The following is a 13,598-nucleotide window of genomic DNA, read 5'->3' on the forward strand; positions in this document are numbered from 1 at the left end:
CAAAATTGCCTTCAGCCATTACTCAATGTAATGGGGGGTGCAAAATAACCCCCAGATTAGACCCAGTGACATAAGGAAATGGTCTTCAACTCTGAAAGAATATTGGAATGACCTGAGAGATTAAACCGTCCTGACACCCAGGCTGTGCCCCACACCAAATGAATATGCAGGTGACATTCAGGTACTGATATATTTCAAACATGCCTCAAATATCATACCTCCTGTGATTCCAATAGGAAGCCAGAGTCTAGGGAGATAGGGGTACTATAAGTTATGAGAGGCTACGTGTTTACACGATTAAAGTTCTATGAAATTATAATTGTTTTCTGATCATACCTATGAGATTACTGAGTCTCAGGAAGGTTAAGGAACTTGTTCAAAAGAGAATCCCATCTGTTGATGGCAGTTCTGCAAAGGTCAATTTCAAAGGCCAAGAACTGGAGGCAGATAGATGCAAGAGCAGAGAAATGCCTCTCAAAGCCCTGCTGCAGTCTGAAGTGAAAGGGAAAACACTTTGCCATACAGTTATACCCCAGAGGAGCATTTTCTGATTGAAACAAGGTCAGCCCAAGAGAGACACCAAACAAGCAACTACTTTTGTTTCCTTTTTGTTCTGTGGGAAGAAGAAACTCCTCCTAGACAGACACAGGGTGCAGAAGCCACCAGGACGCTCAACTAGAGCAATGAAGTTGAATCAGGTGGCTTTTATGTCTGAGAAGAAAGTGTACTCTTTTACACCTGAGCTGCCATAATCCTGGATGCTTCTCGCACTAGGATAGCAGAAGGGCTGTCTTCTATTTAGCCACCACATGCTAGGCCAATTTGTGTTTGTTATCTTATTGAATCCTCACATCTCTTTAGGAGATGGTGGCTTTGCGTCTGCTTGCCTGTCTGCCCCTTGCCTATGCACACTGGGAGGAAACCTGCCACAGCCTGCTCCATTGGAGGAAAGGCCTGTTGCAAAAACAGATGAAGGTACCTGTGGAGGAAACTCAGTGTATTGATCTAAGCAACATTCATTAATTTCATACATATCAACTGACAACTAAAGATCAATCATCAGATATTCAGGAGAAAACAAAAGCTTTCAATAAAAATACGTAAAAAGCTAGTAATAGAAAGGAAATTCCTTGCTTTGATAAAGGCATCCATCAGAGACCTAAGCAAACATCTGTTAGAAGCATTCTCAATGTCAGAAACCAGATAAGGAAGTCAATTATGATAATTATTACAAAGATGTTTTGAGTCTTAGTTTCTAAGCGCAACAAGGCAAGAAAGAAAGTAGAAGCAGAATAATAAGAGGAAGATAACGATACTATTATTTATAGATGTCACGATTGGCCACTTAAAATCTCTTAGTCAAACAACTAAAAATCTAAAAGAAGTATTAAAAGAGTCTAGAAGAGCATTCAGATAGAAAATAAATATATAAAAGAAACTGATTTCACATACACCCACATGACTAATTGAAAATATAGTGGAAATTAAGATGTCGTATACCATATTAAGCAAAAACTATAAAATCCATAGGAGCAAACCTAATAAAACAGATGCAAAGTTTAGATGAAGAAACTTTATTAAAGAACACATGATAGGAGACATACTATTCCCCATTTCAAATTAATCCATATGTTTACTGCAATCCCAATCAAAATCTCAACAGAATCTTTATGGATTCTGATAAGATGATTTTAAAGTATATTTAGACACAAATCTTTGAGAAATTTTCAGAAAAGAATGACGTATTGGGCAGGGGTTGTGACTTAGTGATAGAGAGCTTGCCTAGCCTGTGTGAGGTACTGGGTTCTATCCTCAGCACCATATAAAAATAAACATATAAAACAAAGGTATTGTGTCCATCTACAACAACAAAAAAGTTTTAAAAAACAAAAAATATTTGGATAGAGAATTAAAGAGGGATCAGAGAACTGATCTACAAAAGAATAAGACATATTACAAACTATAATAATGCAAACAATATAGTACTAAAGCAGAGGAGACAAATGAGCATACACTGACAGTCCACTAGTGTATCTAATTATAGTTTGATTTAATATGTGGTAGAGATGGCATTTCAAATTAGTAGGAGAAATTTAATAAATGGCGTTGTGACAACTATCTATTTGGAAAAAGAAATTTGGATTTCTACCTCACACCATACACAAAAATTGATTCCAGATGCATTATATATTTAAATACAAAAATACAACCATAAAGGTAATAGAATACTACTTAGAGAATAATTTTATGATGTTGGAGGTAGGTAGGTATTCCTAAGTAATATAAAACCTATAAGCCATAAAAAATGATTGACAGACTTGACTACATAAAGATTAAACATTTTCAGTAACACAAGACAAAGACTATAATACTTTCAATAGATATAAGCAGAAAGTGATTACTCATAGCATATCTAAGTTCTTAAAACTAGTAAGGAAACTACAAACAACTTAAAAATGGCAAACTCAAATTATATTGTTATATCATGTACAAGTATGGGATGTAACAACTCCCACCATTATGTTCAACTATAATGCACCAACAAAAATATGAAAAAATAAATTCTGAAAGCAACAAAATGGCAAGCTCATAGGAGTACAAAGAATGATAAAAGTCCATCAGAAAAATGCAAATAGAAAGAATTTACAGATTGAACAACTAATAATAAAAATTTTAAAAAAAGAATTTACAGAGCTGGAAACTCAGCACATTCATGTTGAGTGTTGGTAAGGGTGTGGAGCAAGGGCTCTTTTATATAATTTTGGTGGGAATGTAAATTGGTACAACTACTTTGGAAAGGAATTTTGCTTTAGCTTTCAGAATTTTGTATGCCATTTGACCTGCAAATTCTACTTCTAGGAATCTATCCTACAGAAATATTTATGTAAGTATGAAAGGATATACGTATTAAGATATTTATGGAAGCATTTCGTGTTAGAGAACCTTTCTTTAACTTTTCTTCTCCAAGAACTCACTGTTTCTTCCAGAAACAACTTTTCCAGTTATTTACCTTGGGTTTTCTTGTTCATTCTATAGGCTTTAAAAAAATGTCTAATGACCCTTAGTTGTTCATTCATGCTATTTTCAGTTATCCACTGATATGTAAGACAAGAACCCTGAGAAGGCTGCCTGAGAACTTCCCCCACCATTATTAGACCTTATTAGCAGGCCAAGTTCCAGAGAGTGAGGAAATGGGGTCCCAGTCGTAACGGCTCCTTTTTCTAATTCCAGAACCAATACTGACATCTGTACTTGGAGCATTAACTCCTCACCCATGCCCTACTTCCTTCAGTCTCTTGATGAGGAGGTAAATGCCACATTCTGAATATGTGTGTGTGTGTGTGTGTGTGTGTGTGTGTGTGTGAGAGAGAGAGAGAGAGAGAGAGAGAGAGTGTGATTTTGTGTGTGTGTGTGTGTGTGTGCCTGTCCCATCTTTAGTTTTTTTCAGAAGAAATCAAAGTTTGGTATGGCTTAATTGTTTCAGCTTATGAATCCTTCCACATTACCTCCTTCCTCCCAGGCTCAGTGGCTCCTAAGCTCTGTCCCACAGGTCCCGCCTCAGCACAATGCCCGCTGCTCACTGACCCTGTGATGCCACTGCCCTGTCCTGTTAATGAACCTTTGTCCATCTACCTTCTGAATTTCAGAAATTTGTTACAATCATTTGTGCATAGATGCCGCCTTTCTGGGCAGCCTGCTGATTATAGGTTATATATCTCTATATTTTTTTTCCTTTAGTCTTATTTTGATGGAATCTTGGGAGAAGGGGAAGAAAACCTCATGTGTTCAGCCTGCCATCTTGAGTCCCAAACTAAAATATTTTCGCAATATTAGAAAACTGAAGATAATCTAAACATTCCCCAATAGAGAAGAACCTAAATACATTATATTACATTTTCTATATGGAATACTCTGCACTCAAAAACAAAACAAAACAAAACAACAACAACAATGAATCAGCTTTATATGTATTGATATGAAAAGATACCCAAGATATCAATGTAGCAATTTTAAAAAGTAGGTATAATAATATCAACTTTAGAAAATATATATTTTCATTTGTATCAAGGGCTGGATAAGACACACTGAGCTTCTAACAGTAGCTATTTACCTTTGTCTTTACAGTTGAGGACAGGGAACAAGTGTAGGATTCCCAGCAAGAGGGATTTTATCTTTTTGCTCTAGATTGGCTGTATCATTTGAAAATTTAACAACACACATGAAAAAAAATTTCTTGGGATGAATCATCAAACAGACTTAAGACACCACATTATTTAAACCTTGTAATCTTTCCCCATATAGAAAGCTGCTCACCTAATAAAGTTTGAAAATAATAGGTGATCCATGATACTTCTTCCTTTTAAAATGCTGAACATTTTTATTGTTTAAAAATTTTATGAGAACAGGCTTAAAAGTAAATGTATTGTCAATTTATTTTTAAAAGCTTACAGACCTTCAAAAATTCCTTCCAAGTCTACAACTTTATGACAATGTAACATGTTGGCAGGTGGTAATGTTCTGAATAATCAATTTCTGCTTGGTATGCTTTCATGTCTGATTTCTTAACTGTTGCATAATGACATTAGTAAACTGAACTGACTGAACTATGTCAAACTTGGATAGTTCAGCTAAAATAATTTTAAAACATCTTATTAAGGAAGAAAAAAGTAATATAAACTGTCAATCATTTAAATAATCAGATTCAACTTTCCCCCCCCCCCAAATAGCAGGATTGAGAATAATTCACAGAGGGAGAATTCATAGCTTAATAATAGAAAAAGAGAGTTCTAGAATCCAGAACTCATTAAACAGTCTGAATTTTGGAGGATGTAAACAAATTCAAATAAACACAGAATTTTGAAGCTCAAATGAGATGATTAAACATTCTATCTCCTAAAATGTGCATGCCACTAAATGCCAGATTTGCTCAGAGAAAACAGTAACATCGTGACATAGTGAGCTGACCACCTCCCCCAGCTCTGCGTGGCCAGTCCTCCTATAACAGGGCAAGGACCAGAATCTGAGGCTGGCAGGTCTGATTTTGTTGGCCAAACTCAAAGTAAAGTTTAATGTGCCATTGCTATTAACATATAAGCCAAGATCTCTGATGTACATGCCTCCTTCTATTTTGTTTTTGATTTTTAAATTTCAGTTTTCATACCCAAACTCCATAATTGTAACTTTAGTAACTCCAAATTCTTTTTTAATCAAGCAAAGTAAACAATGTTCAGTTTGAAAAGGCAGAAGATACACCTGAAATTGCTTTGGAGACTAAAGTATCATATATATATGATATATGTATCTTCAATATGGTGTATGGTATCTGCACTTGCGCACTATCATTATCCATATGAGTAGGGTAAGTTATTTAAATGTTGAAAACTTTAGAAATCTTTTAAAAATGAGATGATTATACCTATATCTCTAGCACTAAAAATACAAGATACAAGTCGGACTGTTTTTATGGGAATCTATTTTCTATTGCTATCAAGTTTAGGGATTCAGTCACTAAAGAATATCAGCTAGTTCACAAGGAAAGTTTGAATGCTTTTACAAATAACTAAAGACAATTCTGGAAAACAACAGGGAAACTGAAAAAACTTGTTAAAAGTTGTGCAATTTTTAAAAGTGACAATATAAAATTTGAACAATTAATATCCTTTAGATTGCCTATTCTATAGAATAAACTTATTCACATGGATGAGACAATGTTGTGTATGAAGTCAAATTTTACAGAAAATGCAATTTGCAGGTGCATCCAGGTGATGTAAGTTCAACAGAGCCTCCTGGGTGACATGGTGTTAGAATGGAAGCTCCATTCGTCACCCCGGAGTCTCCTTTCTCTACAGTCCGCCTGCTGTTTCCGCTCTCTCCTAGCCCATGTGGCATCCTATACGGCTGTCATGGACACTATGGCTTTCTTGTGCATCCCACTGGTCTAAAGGCATGGAAAGTTCAACCTGACTTCCTGAATCACCCTCCCATTCCTCTTGTTACTTCCATTCTCTCTTTTCCTCTTCTTCATCTCTTTTATGGGGAGAGGGAATTTTTATTCCGTGAAGTTTTGACGTCCTGACAGGGGCTGAGACTAAAGAAAGGCAGTGCCAACTGCTTAACAAGTGTCAGGGGCTCTGTTGAGCATCTGTTATCCTACTGATTCCCACGACTGCTAATGAGGTTGAGATTCTGATTCCCATACTCCAGATGGAAACACCAAGGCCCCGAGAGCTGTTTCCGTTCAGGCACCTAGTGGATAGTCACTCAGAATATCTATTTTGTCTTCAAGTATACTACCAGAAAAGTGCTTATGGAATAGGAGTAAGTACAGCCAGGGAAAATATGCTATCACACACAAAGCTAATCAAAAGCGGCATTGTTTGTGGGAGCATTTGAATACAATCACACTTCAAATCATCCCAGGAAGGACAATTTCCGTTCTAGGAGGCAGGATGTTTACTGAGATATGATCTCATAAAAAAAAAGTACAAACGAAAAGAGTATTTTTTTTCTCTTGCTATTAAAAATAACATATGAACCACTCACTGGGAAACTAGGCATTCTGCCATTTTGGTGGCTCCTGGATTTGCCAGAGCAAATATAACAGTTTTCTGCTTTAATTGGGTTTGTCTCAGAGACACATCTGCCATCCTTCCTCCTCCAGCCAATAAAATCAAGTGGAGTTAGCTTTGTCTACATTTGGCTGGGCGGGGAAGGAAGAGCTGCAGAATAAGGTGGAGGTCCTGGGTCTGGAATTATCTTCTGGGGTGATCCTGGTACTTGAAAGTTGAAAAATTAATGGTCTTTCAATGGATGCAATCAATATTGTATGCCCAATAGTGTACCAGGGGAACTGAGGGTCTGAAACCGCTCTTGGGTGTTATCTTCTAGACTACCCTACCTGGACTACTTGGGTTCGAATCCCAGCTCCACCTCTTTCTGGCTGTGTGAGCTTGACAAGTTACAGTAACCTACCTGTGTGTATTTCCTTATCTGTAAAATGGGGCTGGGAAGAGATCCTATGTCCTAGGGATGTTGAGAGGGTTCAAGATTTTATACACGAAAAGCTTTAAGAATATTGCCTGGCACATAGTTTGTGTTAGATAAATTTCTAATCAATGAATAATCAAAAATAAAAAATATTGCTCTTCACTTAATGACTTTAAAAATGGCTTCCTTATATTATCTCTTTAACTGATTTGTACATGCTTATACAAATTGGAAATCAGCAAAATCAAATTCTTATGACTGGTTTGTACCAGTTGGAATGTAAATGGCCTGGAAACCCGGAAATAAATATCAATGAAGATCTCCTTTGGCAGGAGAGTAGATTAAAAACAGCCTTCTGATATTGATGATTTTGCTCAACATGATTGCTTAAGGGTTCTACAGCTGTCTGGAAGATACACATACCACTAATGGCCCGTGAAGCCGAAAGAAAGAAAAGAAGGACATCAGCTTTAGACCTCCAGAATCTTCAGCTGCCTCTGGCCACCTCACTCCCCAACAGAATGAAGACCAGCAGACCTACTTGTTCTATAAAGAGACCTTCCCATCTCAGAGGGTCAATGTAGTCTGTTATCCACTTCATCATCATGTTTCTCTCAGGCGGAACAACGGCTGGTTTAAATGTATCTATGTCCTACATTTAGTTGCAAGAAGGATTTTCCCTCTCTTTCTCATTTAGGGGCAGGCCAGGTGGTACTTAGGGGTTCCCCAGAGGAACTTTCTAAATGTCCCAAGGCCTCCGGATACCACCATGTCCATCTCACAACCCTGGAAGGAAAATTTCAACCTGCAGCGACAGATGATTTCCTCTGGAAAAAGACCAAGCTTACCCAAGTAGTTGTTGCTCTTGTGCATCTCGGTGATGTTGATTTTTGTGGCTCCTTGGGGAATCTCCACAACGCGGTGGTATCCCAGGCTGGTAAGGGCATGCTTAAACACCCCGGACACCACCTGACAGCCTGTGTTATCGCCTCCACATACCCCGCATTTGTCCATGACTTTATCGGAGCCTAGGTAGTCGTCACAGCCAATGCTCTGCAAAGAGGTAAGACAAAAGAGATTCTTGTAGCATGTACCAGAAGCACCCAGAAGACCGAAGGGAGAGGGACAACTGAAGATCTACTGGCAGGACTCAAACTGACATTCCTACTGCCCTTGCACTGGCAGATAAATGAGTTCATGCTTGCTGTCACTCAACAGATATTCACAGAGCACCTACTCTGGGCAAAAACTGTCTTTTTTTTTGCTATTGTGGAAATATACATTCCAAGGGCAGGATGAGAGCCGCAGACAATAAAGAAGTAAATAAAACAGTACATTTAGTGGTGGTAAGTGATCAGGAGAAAAATAACACAAGGGAAAAGAATAGAGAAGAGATAGGGGCTAGAACTCTATTTTTTACAGGTTGGACAGTGAAGTTGTTCTGTAAATCTTTACTGGACTATGGGAGGGCCAAGGATGCTCCATGCTGTGCATTTCAAATGAAGAATTTTTTTTGGAACCTTTTTTTTTTTAAAGTACCACACTTAAAATTGAGGCTGGCCTCCAAATCTTCTATTCCAAATTATAGACACTACAAGTACATAGCAAAGTATCCCACCCCAAAGTCGTGTTCCCTGACCCAGTTTCTTAGGAAATTAAATAGTCTGAGATCTGAATCTTTACTGATAACTGACTCTGGAGAGTCAAGCAGCAGGAATTTTGCTTGATTACCCCAAAGTGCTTTTCCTGGAGCAAAAGGCCAGAAACACCAACAAAAAAAATGGTAAGCTTCCAAATAACGGAGTGCTCTTTGTACAATTAGTCTTATTTAAAGGAACTCTGTCTTTCCTGAATTATCTCCCCAAAGAATTTCCATTACTCATTTAAGATCTTTTGGCTTTTTCCACTCCCACCCCCATGTTCCTGTTGGGAAAATTTTATTTTGCATTAAAAAAAATCAAATTTTGAAACAGAATGGAATAATCTTCATAAAATCTTTCTCTATTTCTGGAGCTCATTCCATAAGGCTCTCGATCATGTTTCCCAAACCTCAAATTGGGACTCATGGTCTGAGCAAAGAATTCTGTCACATTTCCATGGGAAGTAAGCAGACTGTAGTTTCGATGGTGAAATATTGGGATTACAAGATTATTCACTGAGTTGTGGGGATACAGAAAGATGCTTGAAATTAGAATGTTATTCTAAAACTTGAGACATATGTTTGCTGACTCACAGGTTTGTCTTGGTTCTTGAATTCTAAGAGTGATCATCAGACCATTCTGAGGGACAACGTGATCATCAAACTATCCACAGCACACTTTAGACTTGGTTAAACAACACTGGATCTGTTTATGTGGGTCCTACAGGTCAAATCCTGTAGGCAGGGTCAAATCAAAAGGGGTTCATTCATTCTTGCCCCTCTAATTTCATGTTTGATTGACATCTTTCTGCAGGCACTGTATTCTGCATTATTGCTTCCATATTCCTATGTGCACATCAATCCATCAATAATAACTGGTCTTGCTTCACAAATAGCCTCTCTGTAAAGCATTATTTCTGACAATAATAGAATATCATCTCAATATGTTCATCCACACCCAATTAGCCTTTCAAAATGCCATATTTGCTATATATTTCTCCTCCCTCAAATATTTCTTGCCCCTGCCCCATGAACATTTTAACATGAAAATAAGGAAAATGTCTTCCGTGCATGATTTCTATACCCCCATTGCCTTGGTTTCTCCCTTGCTTTGAAACAAAGAAATGCACCACCAATAGGGGTTTGGGAAAATAGAACCCATGCTGCTAAAGCAAGATTCTAACTTATTTAAGGAGTCTGCTCTCACTGTGACAGGAGAGCTGATCAGCACTCATTTTTACACTGTATGATTGCATCTCACCCTCCTCCCTTTTCCAATTTCTGTTTCATTCCTGCTAACCCTAGGCCCAATATGTCCCAGCCTGAGCTCATTCTCATGGGTCATGCGTGCAAGGCAGAGAAATCAAGAGCAAAGAAAGCTCACAGAATGACAAGGCTAACGGGTAGGGATGCTGGGAGGAATGGAACGAGGCTGAAGAATTCAGCTGAATTTAAGAATCTTGTTTGCCAGGGTGAAGAATTAGAATCTTATCCTATGGAACCAACCACTGGATGTCTGAAGAAAGGGAGGGCCATGCTTAGACCTGTTTACAGATTATAACTTTGGCTGCAGTGTGGAGGGGGTCCATCCTAATGGAGGTGGTGGTGGTGGTGGTAAGTAGGCAGTTGAGTGAATCTCTTTTGTCAATGGGGTGTAGAGGATATTTCACAAATGAACAAGAGTCACCAAAGCTGAAACAGATTATCACATCAACCCTTGGCCCCAGTTCAGTTAGAATGGGATCATCACAAGGAAATCACACAAACTTGCATCACTTTAGACAACCACAGACACACACACAGACAAAATGTTAGTTGATCCTTATGAATCAGATATTACATTCAAATACTGTGCAGAGTCTGATGGACACTGCACCAGATCTGCTATACCTCATGGTCACTCTGGATGAATCTAGACATGGGGACAGAGGGTTGTAGTAACTTTCCCTACTCAATGTCCCTGTATCCTGGAAGTTGACTTCAGGAAAAGGTGTGGCCCCACAAGTGATGCCAAAATTTAATAGTGACAATCTGTCTCCTCAGTCCCATCCTGGACTCTGATAACCCACAGCTTGCTTCTCAAAACAGAAGTTGGATGAGGGGTATGCAAACCTTCCCTGAAGTGTGGAAATACCCTTTGAGTGTTCTAATGGCTGCCAAGGTCTCTGAGACACCAAGTTACTATGAACTTACAAAATACTCACATCCACTCCACAAAGCAGAAAGCACAACCCTAGAATGACAACTGGGAAGATGGTATGTTTTTAAGACCTTTATTTTTTAGCTGAGGCCACCGGCAAATTACACATGTGACAATTATCCCTTCACATAGGGCTGTTATAAGGATCAAATGAAGAATTCAATCCGATATAATTGGACATGATTTGGATTGGCTGAGAAAATTACCTTTGGGCTGAATGACCAGAAAGACCAACCATGACAAGATCTAAACACACAAGTGTATTTTATTTGAGTGACTACATGAGGCCAGCAATCTGGGGACTCTCAACCTGAATCAGACACAAATCCTGCCTTGGGGAATTTGAGCCTAATAGGCAATTAGATAGATACATAGATAATCACAAGCCATCAGGCACCAACCACTCTCTGCATCCTCTATGCCATGCTGGTGGAAGATCAGATCTCCTTTAGAAAGTTATTTATGAGTCACTGAGTACACATAGTCGGGAGGAGTTGCAATATCTCAGCCTAAATTAGGGGAATGGGGATGGAAGGAGAAGGTTTGAGAGAAGTTTGGGGAACACAGTGAAGAGGCTTTGGTGACCCATGGGTCAGGAGAGAAGGAAGGGAGCCTGACCCTTCCTCTTCCCCTCCCCATCCCCTCAACATCACCATGTCTAATGCTCACAGGGTCTTAACTATATATTCCAAGGACCTCTAAACATCTGTCTTTCTAATTTAATCTTAAAAGCAGTCTTGAGAGGCTGAAAACTATAAGGAACTAAGACTTAAGAGAGAGGTTAGGTACCTTGCCCATGGCCATGCTGCTAGAAAAGGGGGAGTCTGGATTTGAACTCAGGTCCCAAACCAGAGTCCACACTTTTAGCCATTATGTGAAGACTGGAGGTCAGAGAATCAGTGGTCACACTGAGGGTTCTAACTTTGTGGAAGGAGCAGATAGTGGCAGTGACCTAGGTGTAGAAAACAAGTTCAATGAGCACTGGGAAGAGCTTGGCCCAGAAGTGACTCTGTCACCACCTCTTCTAGTCTTGGAAAGGACCCACCACATCATGCATCTCTCCCATTTTGGCTGTTTTAATATTATACTCTATGCATAGTAAGTGAGTAAATATTTTAGCTCATCTTCCTGTTACATTAATTTCTTATTTAACTTAATGGCATTGTCTAAAGGATGTACACCATTGACATCAGTATTATACCATTAACTCAAAATTGGAGCTTATTTGGATTTTTCCAATTTTTACATGCATTTATTTGGGCATTATCACATGCCTAGATCATATGCTATGTTGTTTTCTTTAAAGCAGCTGATGTTCTCTTCTAGAACACTGCTATGTAATTGATAAGTGCAGCTGATGTCATTTAGCAGGGAAAGCAATTTAAAATGATGGAAAGAACGATGGGCCAGGAACCAGGAAGGCTGGGTGTAGTCCTGTCCCAGTGCCTGACTTGCCATGTGATGCTCTATGGGTCACTTCCCTCTGGGGTGCTGAAAACAGTTCCACCACACTCCAGATATTTCCATGCACAATATTCAAAATTGAACCTGTCCTGAATTTTGGTTTGTGTTTCAGAAGACTGATCAACTAGCCTCTGATGTAGGTGACTTATTAATGGTGACCTATTTTCAAATTCTTTCAGGGGCACCACCAAAGCGTCTTCAATAGGTACTAAAGTTTGGCACCAGAGTCTTCCAGACCCAGGTTGTTGTACTGGCTCTTGTAAGTGCTGTCTCTTTGGGCAAGTCAATGAGATTATCTGAGCCTCTACTTTTTAAAAAAATGTGACTGGGGATGGTGTACTATCTACCTGTTCAGACTGTTGGAAGGATCAAATGAGGCAAACATGGAAGAGCAGAAAGCTTCAGTATGGTGGCTTCTCAGAGAATTCTGGGTTTAGTTATCATTATCTTCATAGATCTGATTTTTTCTGGGATATAGCCACTTTTAAGTAAATATCATTATCATGAAATCACTGTGCCTGCCTCTATTTGCATAGCATTTTCTATTACTTCTCAGTCAGAAAAATTCTTTTTCACTTGGATAAATTGAGAAAATTCTGAAGATAAAATAAAAAAAAAAAAAAGAAAAAAAGTCATGGTTGACTACTAAGGCAAGAACTTTATGCTCTTCCTGTTTCAATAGTACTGAGAAAAGCCAGAGAGAACGCTGTTCCCTGATCTACCTCATTTGATGTTTTTTGCTCACCATGTATTTTAGTTCTGAAGAGGCATTTCTTGCTGTTGCAAAGGGATTGGGCAAATATCAGACATCTTTAGTGTTTTTCCTGTGATTTTTTTTTTTGCACTAAGTTGTAGGAAATTTTTACATGTTGCAAGCTATCATAGGAGAAATTACTTAAGAATCACTCCCAATTGTGTGCCAAAATTAACCTAAATGAAATTTCCTGAGGGAAATGAGTAATCTGGATGACATATTTGGTGGTGAATTTCACAGGGAGGAGGCCTCTGTCCATCATGATAGGCAGGCTGGTGCCAGGCAGATAGTGGAGGTCCGATTCCCTAATGGGAAGCAGATGTTTCTGTGTGTTCTCCATAAACACATGAGCCAGGGTAACCTCAACTGGCTGGTTAGATGACCTCAACAGGTAATACAACATGCATTAACAATCATGCCATTACAACAGTGTGGAAGAATATTAAAAGGACTCTTAGTTAACACCGATTTACTTTTATTTATGGTGAGATAATTCATAGCAATACATATGGAGGCCAAAACTTCTATTCATAACCTTCTGTTGAAAGAAATCC

At 38.7% G+C, this 13,598-nt stretch overlaps 1 protein-coding gene across 2 annotated transcripts in view; it reads right to left on the reverse strand.

Moving 5' to 3' along the window:
- Window positions 1-13,598, reverse strand: part of Thsd4 (thrombospondin type 1 domain containing 4) — a 628,562-nt gene that overhangs the window by 113,895 nt on the left and 501,069 nt on the right. For both annotated transcript variants that reach the window (XM_046426595.2, XM_046426596.2), the window contains one exon: window positions 7,836-8,040. In XM_046426595.2, coding sequence (XP_046282551.1) covers window positions 7,836-8,040 — 205 coding nt within the window. The remainder of the gene's footprint in view (window positions 1-7,835; window positions 8,041-13,598) is intronic.

Source organism: Marmota monax, unplaced genomic scaffold, assembly GCF_021218885.2.
Source record: "Marmota monax isolate L192 unplaced genomic scaffold, Marmota_monax_Labrador192_F-V1.1 WCK01_AAM20220418_F8-fsc00078, whole genome shotgun sequence".
NCBI classification, from domain to species: Eukaryota; Metazoa; Chordata; class Mammalia; order Rodentia; family Sciuridae; genus Marmota; species Marmota monax.